Source organism: Mus caroli, chromosome 18 (assembly GCF_900094665.2).
Source record: "Mus caroli chromosome 18, CAROLI_EIJ_v1.1, whole genome shotgun sequence".
In the NCBI taxonomy this organism is placed as follows: domain Eukaryota; kingdom Metazoa; phylum Chordata; class Mammalia; order Rodentia; family Muridae; genus Mus; species Mus caroli.
This window is the reverse complement of record NC_034587.1, coordinates 54,007,013-54,034,423: the sequence shown is the minus strand read 5'-3', so window position 1 is coordinate 54,034,423 and position 27,411 is coordinate 54,007,013. Positions and strand designations below refer to the sequence as shown.

Genomic DNA, 27,411 nt, shown 5'->3' with positions numbered 1-27,411 from the left:
AGACTACCAGCCCAGAGAAGGTCCCACCCACAGGGGCCTTTCCCCCTTGATCACTAATTGATGAAATGCCTTACAGTTGGATTTCATGGAGGCATTTCCTCAACTGAAGCTCCTTTCTCTGTGATAACGCCAGCTGTGTCAAGTTGACACAAAATTAGCCAGTACAATGATAAAACATCAAATAGGACCTCTCCCCCCACAAAAGTCCAATGACTTCTTTAGATTTGTCTTCATAACAGAACACCAAAATAAACCTTTCTCCATTGCTTATGCAAGTATATATATATACTTATGCAAGTATATATATATATATATATATATAATGTGTATATATATACACATTATAGCTGTAAACTCATTGTCAACAAAAATACCAACACTGTACATCAGTGTTTATATGCTTCTAAATGCTTCACGGGTTGCCTTGTATAATATGTAATTTTGTTAATGGTTGAGCAACAATACTCAGCCAGTGGTATGATTCAATTTATTCAGCAGTGGGCATTAAATAGAACTGAGCTACCAAAGGTGACCTAGAGACCTCTCTTTTCAAAAAACACGAAGACTCTTAAGAGAAGGTTAATTCAGGGGTCAACCTGAGAATTGTGACACTGGTCAGAAATCTCTGGAAAGGTCCTCTTGGCTCTGTGACTCCACAACCCAGTCTTTCTACATTATGTGCCCTGGAATGGCCACCAACACTCTTCAGGGTTCAATGTTATCTTCTTTACAATGGAAAGAAAGGAATCACAGTTGACCATTTCCCCTTCCCAATAGCCAAGAAGTCATAGGCACCACAGGCGCAGTTTGGTGTCCGTGTAGTACGGGTACATTTGTAGGATCTAAACTCCCAAAGGGGCCTCAAAACCATGCGCAGAGTGTGAACACAGTATCATGCTAACCTGGCGCATGTTGTGTCTTTAAATTTTGTGGAATTCAAACAGAAACCGTTGAAAATAGTAACTGATAATCACGTGGAGAGCTATTTCTTTGTTGCCAACAGGGCAGAATAAAACCAGCATATATGGAATAGCTATAATGGGTCATACTTCCTGATGTGTCTTAATATTGAGCATCAATGAGGCCTTGATAGTGTCATCAGTGTTCTCAGCCATCAGTAGAATGGTAGAGTTACTTATCTCAAACTGCTCCTTCCCATGAGTGCTGTAAATGGTTTGATCACATTTACTCTAGCTCACAATAGCTCACGTAAAAAATGCTGCTGCCATTCTCCATCTTGTACCCCTCTCCTGCCTCCAGAGCCCAGGTTACTCACTTTGAATCCTGGAGCACAGGCACACCTTCCCGTCACACTGTCGCAGTCCGCCCCGTTCTGGCAGCTGCAGATCTGTTGGCAAGCCTCCCCGTAGAATCCAGGGGAGCATGTTTCATTACAGTACAGTCCTGACCAACCCGGCTTGCAGCCACACTCTCCAGACATGGGATGACAGCTGAGAGACATAGGTGAAAATGAATACATCATTCTGGGGTAGACATGACACTTGAAGCATGTGCAAGTGCTGTTTCCTCAATAGTCACGAATGTTGCTGGTAATTCCACGAACATGGTTTAAACCTAATTCCTGTGGGTGGTGTGACTTACTTGACTATGACTGCAGAAACGATGAATGAAATCAGCATTCATGCCCTACTCGAGTGATGACAATAACTGTATCCTTTTTGCCTAAAATTCTTTGTAATTGTCTTACATTGAAAGCACTAACTCAATAAGAAGGCAGCACGATGAGGCACACTGACCAGCTCCATTCAATGCCAAATGCACAAGTGTGATATCCAAGGAATTCCAAAAGCAACGAATGGCCTTGCTGCATGTTCCCCTCCCAGTCCATCTACCTGATAGTGAAGCAGCAGCTGCTGGCTGGAACAGCAGCCACATTGACAGGCCAGGCAGCCAGCTGTTGCCCCATAGCAAATGGGCATGTCAGCTGTGCTAAGATGCTCATGGAAGCAAGGGACACAACAAAGCACTCTGTGGCAAGCTGTCTCAATGCATGTGTGATTCTTGACACAGGAAACCTTGACAATCAAACCAACTCTGTTGACAATAGGAAGTCTGTGTAAAGATGTTTCCCCTCCCCATGGAGCCCAGATCTTCTCCTTAAACAGGACAAACAAAATGTATTTACTTGGCATTTAGATATTTGCTAAATGGTCTTCCTAAAGGACTGTAACTCCTGGCAGGAAAGAGAGATATGTAGGGATGAAGACAAGGGTCTCAGACACACTAAGATCTACATGTGTATGCATCATCCCTGCTATCATCCTCAGACAAACACCTGGCATCTCGGTGTCATATGGAGCTTACTGTGTCATGGCTGGGCCCCCTCCTTCCCTTCTTTTACATCTATCCACCCCAGTCAGTCATCTGCACTTCTGAATGTGGTACCTCCATTCACCTGCCTGGGGATTGCTTTGTTAGCTGGTGTGTTTGTTTGCTTGCTAGCTCATTGCTATAGGACCTTGCTACATAGCCCAAGCTGACTTCACAATCAAGATCTTCTGCCTTTGCTAAGATTACAATAATGAACTGTGGTGCACAGTCTTGTTCTCTATTTCTATCATTGACTAATATATTTTAACTTTTCATTCATTTTTTCTGTGCAATATATTTTGATCATGTTTTCCTCTTCTTCCAATTTTCAGTTACTTCTCACCTCCCTACCCACCCAACTTTGTGTTTCCCCTAGCTCTCTTTAAAACAAAAAAAGAAATGCACACAAACAAATAAAAATAAAAATGAACATGTAAAAGGCAAGCAAGGCTAAAAACCAAACCAAACCAAAACAAAACAAAACAAAAACAACAACAAAAAATGGTCGAACAGAGCAAATATAGCCAAAAAGTTAAAAAAAAAAAAACCCACTGAGCTAATTTTTTTTGTTGTTGGTTAATTTACTCCTGGGCATGGGGCCTGCCCCAGAGTGTGAGTAATACACCCAGTGAAACTCCATTGGAGAAAGCTCATTTTCTTTTCCTTTGCCAGTGGGTACCAGTTGCAGATAATTTCTTGGTTGGGAGTGGTACCCCCTGTCCACTTTCCCCCTCTAGGTGCTGAGTCCCTATCTGGTTTGAATCTGTGCAGTCTTATGTGCACTGCCAGAGTCTCTGTGATTTCATGTGTATTCAGAGTATTGTGTCTGGAAGGCGTGGTTTCCTTTGGAGTCGTCCATCACCTCTGGGTCTTACACTCTCTCCTTCCTTCTGCATAGGTCCTGAGCCATGAGGGGAGGAATCTGATGAAAACCATCTTGTCCTCAGTCTCAGCTGACATTGTTCCTCTTCCTAGAAGCCTTCTCTACCCATCAGGATTAGTCTCTCCCTCTCCCCTGTGTTCTCTTTCCCTGCATCCTCCCCTCCCTCGCTCACTTCTCAGGCTGCAAAGTCTACTTACTTTGCACCAACGTCCCTGTCCCCACAAGATCTATGAGGACAAGAAGTAAGTCTCTTCTGCTACCCATTCCTAGCACACAGTAGGCTCACAGCAAAGACTGCAGAGTAAGTAGATGGAAAGGACATAGCCAACTCCAGATCCAGTTTTCACACAAACCCTGATCCTTTCTCATCTCTCTGAGACATGATACAAGGCTCTCTAATACAGTACCTGTGTCCAAAGTCAGAGTTACAGCTAAGCTTTGTTTCAAAAGTGTTAGTCTTACATCAAAGGAGACTGTCTCTAGTCCCAGAGAAATAAGTACTATCTGAAGTGAAATCAAGTGAACACAGACACTCACAGCTAGCATTTACGGGACACTGACCAGTGACAGCACCCTCCTGACTTAGCTACATGCACCGTTTATCTCAGTTCCCATGACCACCTAAAGTCATAGTCCCATTTCATCAATGAAGAAACTGAGGCCTGGAAAGGGGTAAGGCTTATTCAGAGGGTCACATGTGCAGTTGTGACTGAATCAGGCTTCAACACTGGTTTGTTGGTTTGTTTTGAAACTGTGGGAAAAGGAAAATTTGTGAGAAGCATTCAGGGGAGACTTGTCAGGAAAAGGAACGGCTAAAATTTAGGATATAGCACTGTGCACCAAAGTCAGCAGGATTGTAAAAACAAAACAAATGTATATGAGCAAAACTTCTTATCTGAGAAAAGTAAAAGAAAATAGAGTGTTTTACTTTAACTTAACTTGCTAAAAGAGAACATTTTGGTAGAAAAATGACTTACAATAAAAACAGAAGTATTATTTATGTTTTAGGTCTTTATACTAAACAAAATAGAAATCACTATGTGAACATAAACTTCGGGCTAGACTAAGAAATGATAAGCAACAGCCCTTAGTGAGTGGTGATCCAACACACTGGTCCTCGGACTGAGGACACCAGGATTAGCATTCTGCAATGTGTAACTAGGTGTCGGACACCAAAGCAGTTTGGAGCCACTCAATGGACTCTCACACAGTCAGTTAATGGAGCACGCGACCTACTAATGGAGCATGCGGGTGATATACTTCATACCTGTTTTCTGTCTAAAGAACAAATTGCTTTACACATGAAAATACACTTGAGCACATATGGAAATATTTGTCATTTTATGCATGCATATAAATAAAACCACTTTTAAAAAGTAGTTCTTCAGTTTCACAGCTAACTTATAACAGGCATCCAAATGTACATAATATTGGCTGGCTGATGTGAGTGACATGGGTCTGTGATTCCCAGATACTCAGGAGGCTGAGGCAGGAGGATTACAGGTTTGCTTGGGCCATACTGTAAATTCAAGGTGAGCCTAGGCACTCACTGAGACTCTGCCTCAAAATAAAAGATACTGACCTGGGAGGGTACCGGTAATAGAGTACTTGGTAGCATGTGTGAGATCCTGGGTTCAACCCCCAATACTGGAAAGAAATATTGACTAAAACAGAATGAGTCACTGAATTTCCTTCCATTCATTTCCTTATAGGAGGACTACACTCAATGCAAGGACAACTGGTGGCCTCCTGATTAGTTTTGACTGTGAACTTGACACAGTCTTAGTCACCTTGGAAGAGGGAACCTCAATTGAAGAACTGACTCAATCAGATTGGCCTAGGGTTATGTCTGTGAGGGATTTTCTTGACTGATGATTGATGTGGGAGGGCCCAGCCCACTGTGGGTGGCACCATCCCTAGGTAAATGGGTCTGGACTATATAACAGAGTTAGGTAAGCATGAGCAGAGATGGAGCCAATATGTACCCCTTCTTCATCATTTCTGCTCCAGGTTCCTATTACCTTTCTATCCTGAAATCCCTCAGTGATGGAGTATTAGCTGGAAGTGTAATCTAAAGTAAACCCTTTCCTCTCCAACTATGCTATGAAACTTAGGTTTGCACCCGAAAGTCTGTATCAGTAAAAATGTCTTTGGGTTCAACATGATTTAAAGTATTAATATCACTTGTAAATATTCTTAAATGAATTTCAACTATATATAAAAAATAAACTGCTACAATTTGGGAGGGGGTCTCTCTTATTACAAAACAGAGGCCAAGTTCAAGGCCAGTTTGGTCTACATAACACTTTTCAAAGTCAACCAGGGATATATGATAAGACCTCATCCAAATAAATAAATGAAGGAAAAGGAGGGGGGAGGGGAGGGGAGGGGAGAGGAGAGGAGAGGAGAGGAGAGGAGAGGAGAGAAGAGAAGTAGAACCTATTGATCCATTTGTAGGATTGATTCATCTTATAAATGATTATTGGGCAACATGACATAAACAAAGGCTTAAAGGTATTTAGATGTTAGAGCTTGCCCTGTTTACGGTTGCCTTTAGAAGTCAGATGGCTAAAATGAGCCCAGGCTGCCCTTCTGGAGACTCTATGGGCCTAGTCATTCTTATCATCCAGCCAAATGGCAAACAGGAAGTGAGCATTTCCGGGACCAATCAGCTTCCAGTGGCTCTGCCAGGTGAACCTATGGCAAATAGCAGAAGACACTCCCACCCTGAGCCTAAGCACACAGTAAGAAGTCATTGGCTAGTAAATACCTGATGGCCTAACACTACTAAATTTGGCATCGTTTGTTTGTTGTGAGTAAACTATGCTAGAAAGTTGAAATATAAATCTGTGCAGAGAGTTTATTACCTAAATATTCAAATGTTTCATATAAGAGGTGATAAGATGTTCCAATGAAGGAGACCCAAAGTTGACCATAGCAAAGCTACTTGAATCACTTGGAGAGTACATTTCTTACACACACACACACACACACACACATACACACACACACACATCCCAATACAATACAAAGTACAGTTTTCTTCTGTTCCTTGGAATGACTTAAAGAATAGACCAACCGCATACCTCTGTGTCTCTGTAGCTCTTGTGGATTTGATATGGCTAAATATAAATGTAGTCCCATCTGCACTGACTACAAACAAAATCCTTTCTGCTAACATCTGAGCTATTGTATACTGTACTAGATTGTTGTCAAATTGATCTTTTCCAGAAGTCTGCAACTGGGCTGGGAATTCTAAGTTATATGTACCTGGCCCTTGGAGGAGGTCAAAGAAAGGAATAGGTGGGAAGATATTTTTTCAGAGACACAAGCACCGTAGGGTGGGCAGGATTATAGCTTCCTGTTCCCAAATTTTTGGAGAGATTTTTGAGCTGAATGACCCCCGTGAGGTTTTTATTTTTGTCAGAGCGATCAGTTCTGAAAGTGATTCCACATGTGACAGCCACATGTGAAGCACTTTCACAAACCCTCCCACTTCCTCTCTGTAGCCTTTCCTGCTTCCACAGATGTGTTGTCAGGCAAACGAAGCTTCAGTGAGCATGATGCTTTCGCATTCTGAACTTGGCTAAACCCTTCTCTCCACAGTATCTTTGCTTCTAAGGGAATGTCACACAAGCCTTCTTTTAGGGAAAAGTTCTGTTAATCTCAGAAAAAAATCAATTTTACCAGTCCCCACCGATAGATAAAATAACTTAATAGCTACCCACAAACAATAACCTTAGTCCTTTGAACATGGGCTTTCAGTCACTAAAGTGAAAACTTGAAAAGAAAATATTTTTCCAGAGGCTGCTGGCACTCACCTATGAGTGTTGTCCAGGTGGCAGGGGCACCGCTTGTCACATTTGATGCCGTAAAGCCCCTCTGGACACAGGCGTGCCTCGCAAAGGTCACCCGCAAAGCCTGCTTCACACAGGCATGTGCCACTCACGTGGTAACACTTGCCTCCGTTGACACACCTGCAGGTCTCAGCACAGCGAACTCCATAGGTCCCAACAGGACATTCGTCCTGACACCTATTCAAACAAGAGACCAACAGTTGGTTCAACCTAATTGCATACAGGTTGAAATGCTTTGTGAACCCATAGTATTTCATATTTATTCCATAGAAAAGTAACGAGATGGATCTATCTGTAGCAGGAGAACTAAATACAAAGACTCGAGGAATTCTGAACTTCCAAAATCAGAGGCCCTCTACCCCAGTTTATAGGTTATAAAGTTTATAGGTTCCACCTTAGAGTCTTTATAACGAAGAAGAAATGGCTCAGAGGGGGAGAGATGCTTTGGTAAGCTGCTTGAGGAGGGAGGCTGGTCCCTGGAGGAATGACAGGATTCCTAGCTACTTCATAGAAAGCATGAATAGTTAACGGGGCCAGCCAAATCTCTTTTTGGAGAGGTGAGGTGATTGGGAGGATTCTGCCAAGAAGCCAGACATGCAGTCTCATCTAGTGGAGCACACAGCACAGTAGGGGTCACTGTCTCAGCAGACACTTCCCATGTGGCTTTCCTGCCATGCCAGACTCTGATTTTTTTTTTTAATGTAGGTCAGTCTTGTGTTTTCCAGATCTGAACTGTGCAAGCAGCAAGACCTGCTTAGAAGCAATGGCACAGAAGCAGTTCCAAGAGAAACAGCCTTTCTACCAGGCTGGGCACAGTTTTAATGCTAGGGTGTGGCGAGAGTCAATATTGGGATGCTAAGTATAGAGGGGAAAGCTTGGGAGTCTTCTAACGTTTTGCTGGTTGACTCTGGCTCCAGTCTGCACTAAACTTGATGAAGAAAAGCAAAGAGGGGCTCCTAAGAGCAGGTTTCACTGCTCCTAGAACTCTCTCACTACACTTGTCAGCCCGCTGCTAACTGAGGGCTTAACCACAAGAGAAATTCTGGAGTTAGCTGAATGAATTCTTCAAAAGAATTCAGTGGTAGACTTTAGAGCTACCTACGAACAAGTATAGCTATTTTTCAGACCATAGTATTTTTATAAAGGCCATGAATATTTTTTTTACAACTTTTTCCCACCCCTTTACTCTGAGGTTGTTGTGTCTATCTTTGTTTTGTGTTTTTTTTTTCTGTATGCACATGAATATTTTTTAACCTTCAAGATGCTTTTATAAACCAAGTCATCTGATTTGTTCCTTTAAAAGGTACACTTTAGAAAAAGACCGGGTGTGGTACAGTGATTCACGTGGTCCAGGCGGTTTTGTTTTAGTTTTATTGTTTTTTTGTTTTTGTTTTTATTTTTGTTTTTGTTTTTGCAGTTTGTCTGAGAAGATACCCTTATACTACTCAACGCCAGTGGAAAAAAAAATTACGAGTTCTTCACCCTCTTCCATAAACTTATAAACAAAACAAAATGTTAAACTTCTGGTTGGTGGGATGATTCAGTGGGGAAAGACACCGAATAGCCTGAATGCGATCCCAGAAGTCACGTGATCGAGGAACCGGACTTCCTCAAGATGTTCTGCGCGACCCCATCCCCAACACACAGAGTGAATACATAAGTGTTTTTAGTGTTAATCAAGAAAAGGTTGGATCTTGGGTTATCTGCATGATTTTAAAGTGGTTTAAGAGTGATGTAAAGGCTTTTGGAAGTGGTGCATGTCGGATAGCTAGCAAAGTTACGTTGCCCCATCACAGGGAACTAATTTGTCGGACTCATTGTGACTTGGCACAGTATTTTCTTTCTCTTGGAAAGCAAAATGTATAATAGCCGGTCTCGGCCTGTATTTATCTTTCTAGCCTCTAATTAAAGATCTAGTAGTTTCTAGTATAAATGCAGAACGAATTCACTCGAGTTTGCCGTCTAAGCCGTAGCTATGGCAGCAGGTTCCCTCCGTCAGTACCGCAGCACCTTCCTGTCAATCATGGTTAGGTATGCACACCTGGGAAACTCAAGCAGCCGGCAGCTTTCTTGTGGAGACTTTTCCTGTGGTTTTTAAATCACTGTTATAACTATACACATATATAAGGTGCAGTGTGATGACTCTGTGCATACCAAACATTTTCTATTTAAATAGACATCACGGAGTGGCTATGACTCTCTGCTTGGTCTCTAGCTTAAGATCACCATTTCCCTTACAAACCGTTCAAGTTGCTGTTATGGTACCACAAGAAAATTAAGAAGGGCTATCTTGGGAATCAGTAATACATTTTTCTTCAGAAGGATGGCAGAGAAATAACAGAGGGTAATAAAAATTGACCAGAAAAGAAATATAAAAAACTATTTCTATTAAACTATTGCTATTTTTTTAAAAAAGACTATTTCTATTAAAAAGAAAAGAAGAAAGAAATTTCTAATAGTGTTTTGGAGTAATGAAGAAGAATGATCATTAGGTAGACAAAACCTGACAAAACACTAATTAATAGGGAACATCCTTACACTGATATCATTCTGATTTCTACTTTGTATCACTCTGTGAGCTTGGGGATGAAGTCAGGGTGGCAGCTCCTTCTTGTCCTTTGGAGCATGTCACGTCCCAGAGTCACCGGAATAGCTGAGCTGAATCATGATTCAGTGTGCAAGACTCGTATGCTTCATTAGACCTGGACTGCAGGGTCAGCAGCCTGCCTTTGTAACATCTGGAGCTGCCGTCCTGGGGGGGGGGGTGTCAAAGGAATTGGGAAAGAGCCAACTTTTTCACAGTCACAGAGACAGAGTGGCCCGGCATGGAAAACCAGCGCTGTTCTCCAATCCCGGGCTGCAGTTCCTGACTTTGTGCCTGTACCCGAGCTTTCTTCACTCTCGGGATCATGCAGAACACAGGTCTGGCAGGGCTGTCTTGGGGTTCACTATAACAGACTCCTTTACTGAGTTGTGAATTCACACTGAGCACGACTTTATAGGCATGGGCCCTGCCTTATCATCAAAGAACCACAGAGTGACCCCGAGATACCATTAGCGCCTTCTAAAGCATCTTCAAGCAGAGTTTTGTGAGGATCTCAGATCATCTCCCCAGAATTCTTGACGACTTCGCTGGATTGTATCTCCTTACCACAGTGTCCTTTTCGGTCTTTCCACAGACCTCAAAGCCTCTTATTTGTCATCTGCTATGCTGTCCCGTCAGCCTGCAGGGCTCACCACTTGTTTCCCTGTGGTGGGGTGGCGGCCCCACATCCTGGGTGTATTTGCTGGCAGCTGCCTGCCGTGGCAGCCTCTGTGGAGCAGCCCCTCCTAACCACTCCAGGCACACAGACGTCTCAAGACAAGTGAAGGGATACTTACAATCCCCACCCTTGCATCTCCTCCCCACCTCCTGCCACAAACTGCCCACAGCCACTCCCTGTCATCTTTCATAGAGACAAATGTGCGTTCTGCATACCATGGATTGCATATGTTAATAACTCAAAACAGAGGCAAGAACAGCAATGGAAAACCGTAACCACAGGGCATCCATCGCCAATGCTCCACAACAGCTTGCGTAGAACAACTGTCCAGTCCCACCTCATTTTTCCCGTTCCTTGAGTTTCAAAATTTTACTTGAAAATTAGCTGTTCTCTTCCCCCGTGTTCCGACTTCGCTAAGCACGTGTTCACTGACCTTGGAGGTGTGAGGTTTCTAAAATCTCTAGAGCCTAAAACATTATGTAAAGCACTGCTTGAGTTCTGCTTGGCTTTGTTCCTCTCCTTTTCCTGACCCTGTTTTCTGTAATATAAATGTCTAAGCACAGATTAGAGCAAGGCTGGAGAATTACAAAGTCGCATGGAGTAGCCCAGTCCTACATTGTAAAATGGATAATCAAGGTGTCTATAATTCATAAGTCAAAACAGCAAAAGGAAATTATATCATTGTATTAATAAACAACAAGATGGCTTTTAATTAAATTAAGTGGATACTTCTAACAAAAGATCTTAACAAAATGAAGGACTGGAAAAGAGACACTGTGGTAACATAGTAACTGGAAACAGCAAACATATAATTACTCAAAGGAATCTCCAACAAGGAAGAATTCCCACATTGACCTCCTATCGGTCAGCAGCAATTCAGAGCGTCAAATAAGTAAAATAAGGAAGTGAGCAAATCATTAGAAATATTTTGAAACCAGCCATCTTTAGTGGAGGATACTATCATTGCAAAACTAAACAATTCCAATCTTTGTTAAAAAACGTTTAAATTAATTTAAAAATTGGTAAAGTAAGGATTAGATTAAGAAGCAAATATTTGAAAGCAAGTTTTCCTTTATCTAGAAAATGCCCAGTTAGATACTTAAAGATAATTTTTAATTACAAAATACTTAGAAAATGTATTTAATAAGTAAATACAGACACTGCCTAGAGAGGTGGAGGAGCTCATAGTATTTAATTGAAAGCCATAAAATTAAAGTAGAAATTCGGATATAAAAAAACCCATTTGGATAAAAATGCCTTTTTAGTTTACATACATCATTAAAATACAGTGGTGTGTAATTATACAATGTTCCTAGATACTAGCCAAATGCACAATTGCTAGTGTTTGCACGGTTCCTGCACACTACCCAGTCACAAAAGCTTTGTGGGTAAGCTTCAGGACTGCTCCAAGACCTTCAGTTTAATAAATCTTATCATACGCTGGAGGAATAGTGTCATCCTAAACATTACAAGGACGTGGGCTCTTCGTTCTTAGGCAGCCTGCCCGTTGGCCCCACAGGTCACTGTACTGTGACTCCACGCCATAGGCAATGAACTCAGCTGTCCAGTCTCCTAGGACCTAGAGCAAAGTTGAAGAGGCAGGGCGAGAAGAGTCACTGAGGTAAAAGTTTGCCCTTTAATACAGGAAGTGGCCAGCCATGCATGGCAGAGCTGCAGGAGCACAGACAGCAAAAGCAACCATTTGCTTCTGTTTCACAGACTTCTAAGTTCTCCTACAGAACTGATGCTGTCACCTCCATACAATAGAGTAAATACAAAGACTATTTTTTTTATTTAGATGCTGCTGCTGCTGCTGCTGCTGCTGATGATGATGATGTGTGTGTGTTCATATGTGCCTGTGTGTGGTATATAGTCTTGAGTATAAGTTCCTGCAGAGGTCAGAGGTACGAGGGTAGTTGTGAACCATCTGACATGGATGCTAGGAACCAAATTCAGGTCCTTCCTCTGCAAAGTCAGTATGCATTTAATCATGGAGCCATCTCTCTCTGTCCCCAGTGAGTAACATTCTTAAGTATATTCTGGGCAATGAAAAGGAAGCTATACTTTATATAAGACCGTAAGTATACGTTCCATTTGAAAATCATCCCGTTCCTCATATGCCGGTTCCGCATATCTCAAATCTATCTAAAAATATTGAAAATGTCAAGTGTCTGTCCTAAACACTCAACATTTCTTTCTTTCTTTCTTTCTTTGTTTTTTTTTTAATTAGGTATTTTCTTATTTTACATTTCAAATGTTATCCCAAAAATCCCCCATACCGTCCACTACCCACCCACTCCCACTTCTTGGCCCTAGTGTTCCCCTGTACTGGGGCATATAAAGTTTGCAAGACCAAGAGGCCTCTCTTCCCAATGATGGCCAACTAGACCATCTTGTGATACATATGCAGCTAGAGTCAAGAGCTCAGGGGTACTGGTTAGTTCATATTGTTGTTCCACCTATAGGGTTGCAGATCCCCCCCAGCTCCTTGGATACTTTCTCTAGCTCCTCCATTGGGGGCCCTGTGATCCATCCAATAGCTGCCTGTGAGCATCCACGTCTGTGTTTGCCAGGTACTGGCATAGCCTCACAAGAGACAGATATATCAGGGTCCTTTCAGCAAAATCTTGCTGAACACTCAACATTTCAAATGACACCTTTGTCATGGGTTGTGACCAGCTGACGTTTTATTGTCTTTTTTTTCTAACGTCTCTCTGATTTCTTCCAATTCACTATTATTGTTCTGTGACTCAGTTTCTATACACTACATGAGGATGGAGGTTTCCGAACACTTTTAGACTTCATGGATGCTGCTGAAGTATTAGATAGCAGTTATAGACACACGATGCTGAGCACGCTCCCTGGACTCTCCAAACTTTCCTTCTAATTAGGATAATTAGAATCTTATTCATTATGAGCAGTCAGAGAAACACGAGTGTGTCCTTACCGTTCCCCTGTGTATCCTGGGCTGCAGTGACACTGGCCTGTGGCAGCGTCACACGTTCCTCCATTGTGACACTGGCATTCTTGGGAACAGTTCTTTCCAAAGCGACCCTCAGGGCAGGGCTGACCACACACTGTGCCCTGAATTCAAAGAGACTCAGAAAATTAGATGGGCTACCAGCCAGCACCAGGGAAGGCAGAGGAAGAAAACAGGGACAGCAGAGAGGGAGGGAGAGATTTGGGGACAAGGCTGTGAGAAAATTAGATGAAGGGCGTTTCAGAACACAAAAAATGTTCACCATCTTTAAATGTAAGAAATCTCAAACTGTCCTATTGACTCAATTGGACTGTATCTCGAGATACATTCAAAGATGTCGGAAGAGTGATCCTAAGAAAATTTCCTATTAAAAACGGAACCTTATATTAAAGTTACATAAAATTATTAATGCAACCTAAGTGACCTATAAACCCTCCTAAGTGTTCTTCTCTGGGCCTTACATGCACATAAGTCAGCAGTGCTCACTGAGCACCCCCTGCATAAGCAGCAACCCCTGGAGCACACAGAACATCTGAATGCTTCCCTGGGTGCTAACCGCTATCACCAGGTTCTTTTCTTAACACGACATCATATTATAATTATGATATGATATTACTATGGCATAAGATTAAAACTTTGTATATTTGAATTAGCAATAACATCGCCCAAGGAAGACTTCTGCAGGGTTAACTGCTATTTCAGAAGAAAAGACATATTGTCAAGCAGGTCCGATAAGGATGTCTGAGGTAAACTTATTTCTTGAGGAGAAAACCCAAACAAGTCAGTAGGATATTTCTCCTTAACCTAGGAGCTATCCTTAGCAAGCACAGCCATGTGTATTCCAATTCTGTGTCTATGAAAGGAAGACATGACCCCAAGATCTCAGTCTATCAATGAAACACTCCACTCTTTTTCTACTTTTTTATGTAATGGGCTTATGGACTCTAATTTACTGGAGTTATAATCAATAGAATATTTATTGGAGTCATAATTAGTGCAAACAACATAACATAGTAGGATTTCCCTAATGTTTTTTCATTATCCTCTCTCTTTCAAAGGGGACAGACTGTGTGTACTCTGAAATTGGAGCCTAGCTGGAACACCAGATGGTTTGCTAAATGTTTATTCTGGATAGCGTAAGGAGTACATTTTTTTTTAAACTACTGGCTACCCACAAAGGCAGTTGGTGAGCTAATTAAGTTCCCTCTGGTGGTTTCTAGCTATCCACAAACAGGAAAGATTCTTCCACAGGCTCTTGGAACCATAAAAGCTTTTGAGAGATGGTTCAGGTTAGGGTTTAACTGAAAGTCATCTGCATGCCAGGCATTGTGCTGAGCACTGAGAGTCAAAAACAACAAAAACAAGTTACCTTTGCCTAGTTTGTTCATGGGTGATGAGAAGAGCAGATATAAAAATAGCTCTAATCCCTCTGCTCTAGTGCATGCCACTGCACTTGATGACATATAATAACATTGCTGAAGGAGCAATGGAACAAGAACCAGTGAACGGTTGACCAAGGTTTGGTATGTGGTGGGGTCTGGTGCAAATATTCATTTTCTCAGGGTCTGACTTGAACGACCCATAATGGTCTCTCGTAATGTCCAGGGATGCTACTGAAAGGTTGGGTTTGAATTAAGCCTACTGTGACCAAGCAGCAGAATTATGATGATGGTGTTATTGGTTGATATACATGTTGTGTGTGCCTGTATGTGTGTGTGTGTGTGTGTGTGTGTGTGTGATAGGAAGGCCAGTTTATCTTTAGAGACATCTAACACAACAATACAATTATGTCGTAAAGGAGAAATTTAAGCTTGGGGTTCAGTTATCCACAGGGGAAAGCATGACTGGAAGCTTCTCTGAAGTAACATCTGTTGCAGCCTAGAGGAAGTGGTTGGGGCAGATTCTGGGGACCACCGAATAGACTCATCTGTCCGCCTTTGAACACATAGTTCCAGGCTGCGGCTACGACTTTCCCCACATCATAACTTCCAGGTATCAAGGAAACACTGCCACCTCAAGATGAGGCAACTTGAAGGCCCTAACAGTGAAATGCCTGCAGCTCCTCCCCCAGAGATCTTGGAGCTCCCTGGACACTGCCAAGGTAGCAAGAGTGTTCCCTTGCCAAGAAGTCAACAAGGGCTAGATTTAGCAGTAGGCTGAATACAGGAGCTGAAAGAAAGATGAAAAGATAATCTGACACTCCATTCCTTACCTAGCTTTAAAAATCAGATTTTGGCCAATTTGTAATGTTCATCATGAGTCTGATCTATTCATTGTATGTATGCCCCAATGGTCTTGATAAAACTCTCCCTTATATCTTAAGGGTCTATATTCTTTGTTTTCAATAAAGAGTAATTTCAGATAACCCCTGCATTTGTCTGTAAAAAAGTATGGCTGAAAGGAAGCCCGGACATTTGGTGACATTGTGACTACAGTCTACCAAGGTTGGAGCAACTAACAGAGTAGTTACAAATCCCTGGGCTCAGGGAAGGTACGATAAAGGTTCCAGGAGAGCAGCAGACGACCGCTAAAGCCGTGGGCCTGAGAGAAGTTTCTGTAGAAGACACAGCTTAGGAAGAGCCCTTCAGTGGGAGAAGCAGGAGAGTCGGCCACTGAAGAAGCAGAGGACAAAAGAAGGCTAAGATAGAGAGGTGGGCGATCACGCGAGACAAAGCTCTGGAGAAATGAAGAGAGAGAACCAAAGAGTCCTAGTGGACCTGCCAGTCAAGAAGTCACTAGAAGCTATGCAAGAAAAGTTCCTGGACAGACATGGTAATAACAGTGTAAGCTGCTCTGGTAAGACACTACTTTCTTCAAGCAGACATGCATAAACCAACTCAGAAGGATGAGAATTAATTCTGTTTCCTGGTTTCACGTGTACAGTCAGTAATGCTTTCACACTGTGTATCCCACATAGCAGTAGGCCTATAGAATCCCTACATAGAGAGAACGCAGTATGCTCAAACTCCAGGGAAGCTTGGCTGAGGGTGGCTTATTCTTACACTCTCTGGAAAGTTCTACAGTCCTGGATCTGCATGGTTTACTTCAGTGTTTCTTCAGATTTATATGACAGCCTAATATTTTCATGTGACACTTATCCTGCTAAGAGGGACATTATCATAGACAGTGGTAATCTATGGATACAATTGGGAAGACAGTTATTAAATGATTTCAGTGTTTATCGGTTATTGTCATTTGTGAGATCAGATAAGTGCTTCTCTTCTCCTTTGGGGGGAAACACACAGTACATGGTCATTATTGCTTCCACGAGGGCTCTTAATACACTCTACAGACAAGCACAGGATGAAGTTACCTCCTGGCTTCTCTGCACTGGGAGATTAGTTTTTAAATGGCCGTGTATTCCCAGTGTGGGAGTCACAGCCACCAGGGCTACTTGCCTTTGTGCAAATGTCTCCACATGATATTCTTATTTGTGTCCTGGAATGTGTGATTATTGGGAGTGGAAGGGACACTTACCATCCAACCAGAAGGGCATGAGCACTCTCCAGTGACATGGTGGCACACGCCTCCATTTTGGCAGGGACACCTCTGCTCGCAATGTGGACCATGTTTGCCAGGAGGACAAAGATCCTCACAGCTGAGGGATTTAAGTGAAACAAAAGATACTATTATTTATCCAGGTACAGGATCCTCAGAGTCACAGACATGATGTCATCCAGAACCCTGAAATATACAACCTTGCCTCCTTCAGTAATTACTAATTTAATCAGAACATTAATCAGAGTGGATGGAAATGTCCTGATGGACCACTGGGTCCTTGGTTTGGTTTGGGCTCCCTCTCTCTCTCTCTCTCTCTCTCTCTCTCTCTCTCTCTCTCTCTCTCTNCTCTCTCTCTCTCTCTCTCTCTCTCTCTCTCTCTCTCTCTCTCTCTCTCTGTGTGTGTGTGTGTGTGTAGTCCCATATGTATGTATGTGGAGGCCAGAGGAGGACGTAGGGTGTCCTGTACCAGTTTCCAACCTATTCCCTTGGGGTCTCTCACTGAATTTGCAGTTTACTGACTATAGCTTAGATGGTTTCCAGCAAGCCCCAGGGATCCTCTCTCTGTCTCTTCCCTCCCTTGGTTCCCAGCACCAGAGTTAAAGGCACCAAAGACCACACCTGGCTCTTTATGTGGGTGCTGGAGATCTGAAGGCAGATCCTTAGGCTTGCATTGCATGAACCCCACCATCCATCCAGGGAACTTCCAAGTGGAGGGAAAGCTCCCCTGTTCTAGACCTCCAGGAAGAAGAGTGCCCTTCCCCTGGACGGCTTACAAAGCTGAGCTGGAGCGCAAGCTGCTTTCCTTTGGAAGTTTATCCTAACTTGAAAGACAGCCTAGGTCTAAATGGCCACAAGCTCCCATTGTGTGCTTGGTCATAATCAGTTTTCAGCACCCTCTTCTTTTGAATGAAAAGCCCCCACTCCTTTAGCCCCACTGTGCTTCTAACTTCCCCACTAAACCACTCGAGTTTTGCTCTGATCAAATGCTTCCCAGCTTCCTACAGCCCTGTGTAATGTTGACCTTGATGAAAACCCACAATAGTGATATTAACAATTAAGCCGTTGGAGACACTAATCTATTCTTCTGAAAGCTAGAGTTTTCTAGGCTAGTGCAGTTTTTTGTTTTGTTTTGTTTTTCCTTTAGCTCTACTTTATAGACATTAGCACTGTCAGCAGGACATATTTACCTAATCAGCTACATTTCCACAACTATTAGTTCTGTGATTTACGAGAATAATTTTCTCAGTAAGGGAAGAAGATTTTTCTCTCTTACTTCTTTTTTTTTTTATGACAAATTTTGCATTTTAAAAACTCTGTTAAGAGGAGCAAGCCAAAGAATGCGCTTCCCAAAATAATGTCATGGAGATTAAGGAGCTACTTCAGTGTTCTACAATAATAATAATAATACGTTACTACTAATAATTATTATTTTATTATATACTAATATTATTATTATTATAAACCTGTGCAATACATCCTAGTGGATCCGATATGTGCACTTTTCTGTGCATAATGACATATGTGTGACCATGAACACCAATGACTCCAATGACCTTTCACATTCTTGACTTTCATTCCATGCAAACATTTCAGTCTTCTTTCTTGGGCTCTGGATCCACCCGGATATATCTAGTTAATTACCACAAGGGCAGAGCCACCTGGACCACTATTAGCAATTCCTAGACAGTGATGGAATTGTGGGAGATTTTCAACAGAAATCCACGCCTGCCATGGTAACCTAAACACCCTCATTCACACACCATCTGATGAACATTGAGACTGGTCCCTCCATCTGTGAGGAGCCTGGACCCCGAACCCAGCAATAGCAATTGAGGCAGCAGCGCAAGGCAAGGCACACAGTATTTGCGGTGCGACTCCACAGCGCACCAACTTACAAGGCTCCAGTGTACCCAGGTGAACAACGGCATTCCCCAGTGATGTGGTCACAAATCGCTCCATTCTGACACTGGCATCTTTGGTGACAGTCGTTACCGTACGTGCCCTGTTCACAACGGTCCTCGCAGCGCCATCCCCGGTAGCCTGCAGCGCAGTGGCAAGCACCGGTGATGGGGTTACACAAAGCTCTGTTTTTGCACTGACATCGACTGCTGCAGTGAGGCCCCCAGTGATCACCATCACAAGCTAGGAGGAAAAAAAAAGAGGAGGGTATCGAGTGTGAGCCTGGGTCTAGGCCGTTCTTCACTCTGCTCTCCTTGGTGAGAACAGTTAAGCCTTCTTCATGACATTACCACTGTTCTTTTCTTTTCTTTCTTTAAGATAAAATTTCTCGTCTCCCGGGGTGGCCTCAAGCTATGTAGCAGAGGATGTCCTTGAACTTCTGCCTCCACCCCAGGAGTGCTGAGATTCCAGGTGGGAGCCACCATACCAGATGGGGATTGAACTCACCTTCCCAAAAGCTACACAGCCACTCTGCTACACCCTTAAGTTGAGCATCCAGGCTCCAGCATCAACAGCTGCACTGCACAAAGCTGGTGCTCAGGGCACCTGGCTCCACCCCACTGCTTACGCATTACCATATTCTTTTCCAGCTCCAAGGTTTCGCTCTTCCTGTTCCCTAAACCCAGAGTATGGTGTTTAATGCAGCCATGGTAATGAATGGGCCAGTGAGAGCCGCAAAGGGAGTGGCAGGAAAAAGAGGCTGGGGGTGGGGATGGGTGAAATGCAGATGAGCAGTTTGTACAAATGGACGGCATCTTTTGTGCAAGGGGCTGCAGTTGAAGAATTTTAAGCAAGGAAAGATGGAGCCATCTTTGGTGTGAGAAAAAGGCAGCAAGAGACTGAGAAGGAGAAGCAAAGAGACAGAACAGGAAGAAGAACAACTGCTCAGATTAGAAAGAGCTGCCTGCACCCACCATGTGACAAGGTAAGGAAGCATGGACCAGAAGCCAGGATGTTAGAGATCTGTCTGGCCCTTCTGCAGTCTGGGTTTGCAAATATACAAACAGTGAAATTTTTTGTCACTCGGTAAGCCCAGGGACACCGGAGAGAAAGGTGGAATAAAAGGTGTGGCCTATTTAAAAAGTACATCCAACCTAGAACTGAAAACAGACAACACACCAAAAGATAACAGGCACAGGCAACCATACAAAGCAAATGGGAGATGTAGAAATTGAAGGGTATATTATATGTGCAGGTTTGAATAAGGGTGGCTGTTCAGTAGACATCAGTGAGCATGACACAGCCCCAACCCAACCATCCAGAAACCCAAGAGGGACACAAACACACCTTGCTTGGCACATGTCCCCCAACAGTTTTCATTTATTATTAGATACTATGACTGTCACCAGGGAGCACACACACCAGTGAGAACTCTTAGAGCAAATTGCCTTTCTGAATACCTCTTAAGATCAACAGACCTAGAATAATATTTTTGAAAACAACAGTTCTGAGCACGTGGCGAACAACTCACCCACCAGAAGCCTAGGCTCCATGTTCCAACAGTATAAGCTACCCTGGATTTCATAACAGCAAAAGGTTTAAATGAATAATTCCATTTTTAATCAGCACGGCTTTGGTCTCATTAGTATTTTAATAAACACACTTTAACAGAATTAAAAACAATGAGCGAGAATTATTGAACTTAAAGTAGATGAAGAAAGCAATTACCTACAAGCGCACAATCTTCTTTCGCAAAATAAGATTAGGTGCTAACTCTAAAATGAGATCCAAACCTAGTTATTATTCATATCTGTTCTTTCTTTTGTCGCTCGTAGCTTAGGACACTGAAATTTTAAAACTGTTAAGTTTTAGTCTTAAAAGAAAGCCGCACTCCTTTAAAACTGTACATACATGGTGCTTTATCTTAGGTGGAGATGAGCATCCTGTTTTTAAAGTCTTCTGAAGAAAGGCACGTGGCCCTGTGTCACTTGTCCCGTTTCATAATCATCAGTAGTGAGGGAAAATCTTAATTCAACCCAAGAAAAATCCACCATCCTTTTCAAAAATCCGTTTCTTCTGCTTTAATTCCAAAACACTCTAGTTGGTTCCTATCCTGTTAATGGTCTTATTTCTGGTACACGAGGGTAACATTAACCCTGCTCTATGTTCTGTGGGGTGTGGCACACATATCTCTATGTGGGGGTCAGAGGCTGATGTGGGTATCTTTCTCTATTGCGCTGCCTTAGTTTGTTTTCGTTTTGTGTTTTGATTTGTTGAGACAGGATCTCTCACTGAACCTGAAGCTCAGGGATTGATAGACTGACTGGCCAGTGAGCCCTCAGATCCTCTCTCTCTCTCTAAATGACCTTAGCCTTAGGCATTTACTGCCATATCTATCTTCTTGCATGAGACTGGGGATTTGAACTCAGGCCCTCATGCTTGCACGGCAAGCCCTGAACCATCTCACTGAACCATCTCACTACCGCTTGACCTCATGCTTTAGTGAACTACATATTGCAGCTCAAATACTCATATCAAAGACTCAGTTCTCCAGGACTTGGTATTTTCTCCTTTGCTAGACTCTCTCCAGAGTTTTCATAGCTTTGTCAAGTTGTGGGAGCCTCAGGTTAAATACCCTTCTCCTCTCATGCTCAAATGAAACTGAGCTGACAGGTATAAAAGGCAATTTTATCTTATGAAATTACCTTGATAAGAAACCAAGGTTGTGTTTTAAAATATTTTTAAAACTTATTTTTTCAATATATTTTATTATGTATTTTCCTCAATTACATTTCCAATGCTATCCCAAAAGTCCCCCATACCCTCCCCCCTCTCCCCCATTTCCCTACCCACCCATTCCCATTTTTTTTTTTTTGGCCCTGGTGTTCCCCTGTACTGGGGCATATAAAGTTTGTGTGTCCAATGGGCCTCTCTTTCCAGTGATGGCCGACTAGGCCATCTTTTGATACATATGCAGCTAGAGTCAAGAGCTCCGGGGTACTGGTTAGTTCATAATGTTGTTCCACCTATAGGGTTGCAGATCCCTTTAGCTCCTTGGGTACTTTCTCTAGCTTCTCCATTGGGAGCCCTGTGATCCATCCACTAGCTGACTGTGAGCATCCACTTCTGTGTTTGCTAGGAATTATTGTAGGGCCTATTTTCCACTGTGACGCTGTAACAAGAGCTGGGCACACGTATGTCACAGAATACAGAATATGTTTTATAAAGCCACGAGGGTGGCAATATGAAGAAGTAGTCGGTACTGAGGAAACAGGACCCATCTCTGCCCTCCATGAGCCTTTCCACATCCCACTTAACATTTTCTCAGAAATGCAGGCAGGCAGGCACTAGCTCTGATTTCCTGGAATTTAACCAAAAAGGCGGGGTGTGGGGGGGAGGGAACCTTAACACATCCCCTTATAGAAATGAGTTTATAATAGAAATTGCTAATGTCACCATAAAAAAAGAGAGAGAGATGCAGGCTTTCAAAGAAATATCATATGCCGACATGGTTAATTTCCTGGCTGTTTCTAAGCACTATGGCATGCTTTGAAGTGACAGCCTCCATGCCTTGGGCTGTATTTTCCTACAAAGCCACTGATACACAGACCCCACAGTGTGAGCCTTGTGTCAACAGGAGCTGAGGATGAGGGCAGAACCTGCAGACACAGAAGTCTGCAGAGGGACGACCATGGGAGAACCACCAGAGCCCAGGAGCCCGGGCGGCATTCAAACACGATTTCCTTCCTAAGTTGTCGTTACCATCTGTGTGTGTCAGCGCTTAAATACTTTCCAGTGAATTGTGCAGTCTACGGTACAAAAGCCAACTTTCTCCTCTGATTCCTGCTACTTCCAGGGTGAGTTGACATTATGGAGACCAGAAGCAGAGATGATCCATATGTTGATGCAGAATTTGACCAGTTATCTTCAGTTCAAGTGCCATGTTTAATCACACAGTGTGGGGGAGGTCTAAACAGAAATACACTGGAATGTGTCCACAGTCTCTATAGACTTGAGATGGAGTAATGCAGAGATTGTGAGGAATAAGTGCTCTCATCCCTGTTTCATAGAGAGCTAAGGTCTGGGTAGCTTGTCTAGAGTTACAGGCCATGGGGCATGGAGTGCAGATCACCCATCTCCAGAACCTATGCCATTTTGCTCTTCCCAAATTATAATGCTATTTATTGCAGCACTCTCTATAATAAAAAATAGAAATAATCTAATTTTCCAGTAACAGGAGACTGTTTTAAAAAAACGGGAATAATTATACTTCAGACCACTGTGCACAATTAAAAATGATATAGAGAATAGTTAATGAACTAGAATCTTGGCAATATCATAATTATAAAAAGTAGATTAAAAACAGTATAAATCATGTGATCCAATTTTAGCAATGAACTAGATGGAACTGCCATTAATTTAAGTTTAGAATGCAAAATATCAGTGGAAGCATTTGGCTGGGTTTAATATCTGGGGGGTGGAGGGCAGGAGAGGCGGAGGGTACATTGGATTCGACAGTAACATGTCAGCAGCAGGTACTCCTAGGGTCTGAGATTATGCTCTTTTTTTTTTTTCCTGTATTCTTTTGGTTTATCAAGGTTGCCTCCGTTTCCCAATACATATGTTCTCGGCAGTAAGAGAAGAGCAAGCAACAACATACTGTGTTTTAAGACGTACTTGGTTTGTTTTACACTTTGCACCACAGCAAGCTTGGTTCCCTTACAGCGTTTAGCACATCAAGGATTAAGGCACTCAAATACAATGTCTAAAAATACCGAATGGTAAGATGTAACATCAGTTTTCAAACCCTAGCTGGAATTTCTGCATGCAAACTACAAGCACCTTTCATGAGGCCATTTTGCCTGTGAAGTTAAAATGGCATTTTTAGGTGCATAGAATGCACAGTTACATTTTACTTAACATGACCCATTATGGTATGACACTGCACTGATAGCCACTATTTAAGAAATTATTTGGGGAAACGTATAAGGAAGAGCATGGGAGGATGCGTGAATCTCGCTCAGAAGAGGAAACAAAACAGTCATCAGAGGTGAAAGGAGGGAGGAAACAGGGTAGGAGAGGGCGTGAAGAGGGGAATAGGGATCAGGTGTGGGGAGAGGGAGTGTGGGGGAGGGGACAGCAATTGATGGGGGCATCTCTGGAAGTAACTGCAGACCTGGGATGGGGAGGTTCTGAGGAGTCTATGGGGGTGACCCTAGCTGAGACTCCTACCAGCTTGGGATATGGTGACTCAAGTGGCCATCTCCTGTAGCTAGGTAGGACTTCCAGTGGAGGGAGGGAGACATCAACCCTCCCACAAAACCTTCAACCCAAAATTTGTCCTACTTATGAGATATACAGGGATAAAGATAGAGCAGGAACTGAGGGAATGACCAGCCACTGACTGGCCCAAACACATCTCACGTAAGATAAGCAATCCCTGATACTACTACTGTGCCTGCAGTCAGGAGCCTAGCATAACTGTATCCCAAGAGGCTTCATCCAGCAGTATATGGAAACAGATGCATAGACCCACAGTCAAACATCAGGTAGCAGTCAGGGAGTCTTCTGGAAGAGTGGGGGATAAAACTGAATGAGCTGGAGGTGACAAGAAGACCACAAGAAGACCTACAGAGTCAACTAACCTGGGCCATGGGGGCTCACAGAAACTGAACCACCAGCCAAAGAGCATGCAGTGACTGGACCTAGGCCCATATATATATATATGTGTAGTAGATATGTAGCTTGGTCTTCATGTGGGTCCCCTAACAATTGGAGTGGAGGTTGTCTCTGACTCAGTTACCTGCCCTTAGATCCCCTTCCTCTAACTGGACTACCTGATTGGGCCTCAGTTGGAGAAGATGCACTTAGGCCTATGGAGACTTGATGTCCCAGGGTGGAGTGGTACCCAAGTTGGGGTTTCTTTTTTTCTGAAGAGAGAGGCAGGGAGAGAGATTTGTAAAGATGGAACTGGGAGGAGAGGAAAGATGGGGGTGGGTGATCAGGATGTAAAGTGAAGAAAGAAAAGAAACATGCTCCTGCATTGAAGATTTATTTATTTTTATTTTATGTCTGTAACTGTTCGCCTGCTTGTATGTATGAGTACTGCATACATACAAGGTCCCAGGCAGGCAAGAGATGGTATCTCCACATCACAGCTCATTGTAATCGAGTAACAAACATGTGTGCCATGGAAATAGAAGAGACCACTGTTTGGGGGAGGAAAGAAATAAATCATTGGAAGAAAAGATATGAAAGGAGTTTTAACAGGTATTAGGCATTAGAGGGGCTTTACAGAGGCATTTTATTAAAACCTTGTGATAACACAATTAGACAGCTAGAATTACTGCAATGTTTTGCTGTGTAACATGGACTCAAACTGAAATCTGCCCAAAATCATTCAGCACTGACCTGCAAGCAAGGGTTCAAAACTCCAAGCCAATGCTTCTAACCTGCAGTCCTCCCTCATGCCACCCAAGCAGAGGGCACCTTTTGTGGAACCGGCCCCGGTGCAGATCCAAAGCTTCTGTAAGTATTCACAATAAGGTCTCAAAGCAAAGACCTCACAGCTGTTTACTTGAGACATAATACTTGGCGTTGCCTAGAATAACAGACCTTGGGATTTAGAGTAGCAGCTTCATCAGTTTGGTTTTTATAAGAACTAGCCCCTCCCCCCATGTGCAGAATCTCTCATGTATTAAAAACGGGGGGAAGGCATTAGTAGTTGTCTTAGAGCAGATAGAGCAGATAGAAGTGCTATACTGAATCTCTTGTCTCCCTGTTGCTAAAAGACAATGAAAGAAGACAATTAGGAGCAAATGGAAATGCCAAATTGAGAGGCTCTTTCTCTCTCTCTCTCTGCAGAAGGAATAAGCATTGTTATTATTATTGTTATTATTGTTATTATTATTATTAAAGCATTGTCTGATCTCAGAATTTCTTGTGCTGGGACGAGGGAGGGCAGGATGAAGCCATTCTGTCTTTAGGTGATGCTTACTATCGCGTTCTTCTTATTACAGAAGTCTTCAATCACTAGCTGGCACACCGAGAGGCTATAACATTTTATATTAGTGTGCCTGAGGCCCTAGCTGGTGCACCTTTACTTATAGCTACGGGACCTTGGGCAAGTCTTCCGATTTTGTTGTGTCTAATTTTCTTTTTACAGAATGCGAATGGGAGAATGTGTTAATAACACAAAAGTTACTTTCTGTTCTATGTGACACGGCACAGATTTTAGGAGCAACTCTTTGGTTCCACAAATTGGAAAACCTGACTCAAGGAATGCTAGAACAGCATCTCCAGTTGTCTGTAAAGCTAGAATACCATACCCTCCATACTAGTTTGATTGTTTGGCAGAAATCATGCACACCGGAATGACCAATTTGATTCTCATAATGTAAATTTTAAATATAAATTATCTAGGAACTCTAAAAGCAAGCCTGAAATATGTACAGGCCTATAAGAAAAAGAAAGTACTGTCTCATGTCTTATTTACAACTGCTAGTTAAAAACTGGGTTTACCACTCCAAAGGAGGAAACTTAGGCCTGGTTCTGTAAAACTTAGCCAAGAGCTCATGGCTGGGGTGGGGGTGGGGGTGTCAAAAGTCATAGGTGGGAGATCTACGACTATTGTTTTGCTCAGTGGTCGTGATGTCAGACTGCTATCCAAACACTCATGTGTTAATCCATAGGTTAATTCTGTCTTCAGTGTCTTACTGAACTGGGTAAAAGCTAATGCAGAGGCTCAAGACTGATGGGATACCTGTCTCTAAGTGAAACATCTTTTTATTTCCACAAAGGCTCACAAGAGGGGCTTCTTAATTATGGTTTTCATTGCTGTGCACAGACACCATGACCAAGAATAGTCTTATAAGGACATTTAACTGGGGCTGTCTTACAGGTTCAGAGGTTCAGTCCAGTATCATCAAGGCAGGAACATGGCAGCGTCCAGGCAGGCATGGTACAGGAGGAGCTGAGAGTTCTACATCTTCATCTGAAGGTTGTAGCACAATACTCACTTCCAGGCAGCTAGGATGAGGGTCTTAAAGCCCACACCCATAGTGACACACCTATTCCAACAAGGCCACACCTACTTCAACAGGGCCACACTCCTAATAGTGCCACTCCCTGGGCCAAGCATATACAAACTATCACAAGAGAGTAGAGATGTGATGCCTCTGGGTGATTTGGGTGGCACCCTCTCAGAGGTGAATGGGGGGAGGAGAATTGAGGGAAGAACTTTTTGGGGGAGGTACAGAAGGGGGAGCAGCATTTGGGATTTTAATTAATTAATTAATTAATTAAAAAAAGAGTGTAAAAGCCAAAGGAAGGAAGATATGCAACAAAAAGATGTTTTTCAGGATATGGCATACTTGATGCATCCATGGGGAATGCACTATAGCTGTGGTTACCTACACAACACCTAGCTTGTACACATACCATAGATACATCGTGTCCTTGGACACTAGTGATTGGGCAAGGGTACATTTTCTTCAATGGTGCAGTCAGCCACTGATAAATTCCTCATTCTTCAATGGCTCCTCCTACATACCCCTACAGGCAATTCTAGTTAAGCAAAGTGACTCACACGGAAAGAAGACGTGTAAGGTGGAGGACTGTTAAGAAGAGGGGTTTCAGCCGGGTGTAGTGGTGCACATCTTTAATCCCAGCACTCGGGAGGTAGAGGCAGGCGGATTT

At 42.9% G+C, this 27,411-nt stretch overlaps 1 protein-coding gene across 1 annotated transcript in view; it reads right to left on the bottom strand.

Moving 5' to 3' along the window:
• Positions 1 to 27,411, bottom strand: part of Megf10 (multiple EGF like domains 10) — a 158,007-nt gene that overhangs the window by 37,135 nt on the left and 93,461 nt on the right. Inside the window, exons 6-10 of the mRNA XM_021150436.1 lie at positions 18,711 to 18,957; positions 16,792 to 16,912; positions 13,282 to 13,418; positions 7,036 to 7,248; positions 1,277 to 1,451 (exon numbers count right to left, since the gene is read on the bottom strand). Coding sequence (XP_021006095.1) covers positions 1,277 to 1,451; positions 7,036 to 7,248; positions 13,282 to 13,418; positions 16,792 to 16,912; positions 18,711 to 18,957 — 893 coding nt within the window. The remainder of the gene's footprint in view (positions 1 to 1,276; positions 1,452 to 7,035; positions 7,249 to 13,281; positions 13,419 to 16,791; positions 16,913 to 18,710; positions 18,958 to 27,411) is intronic.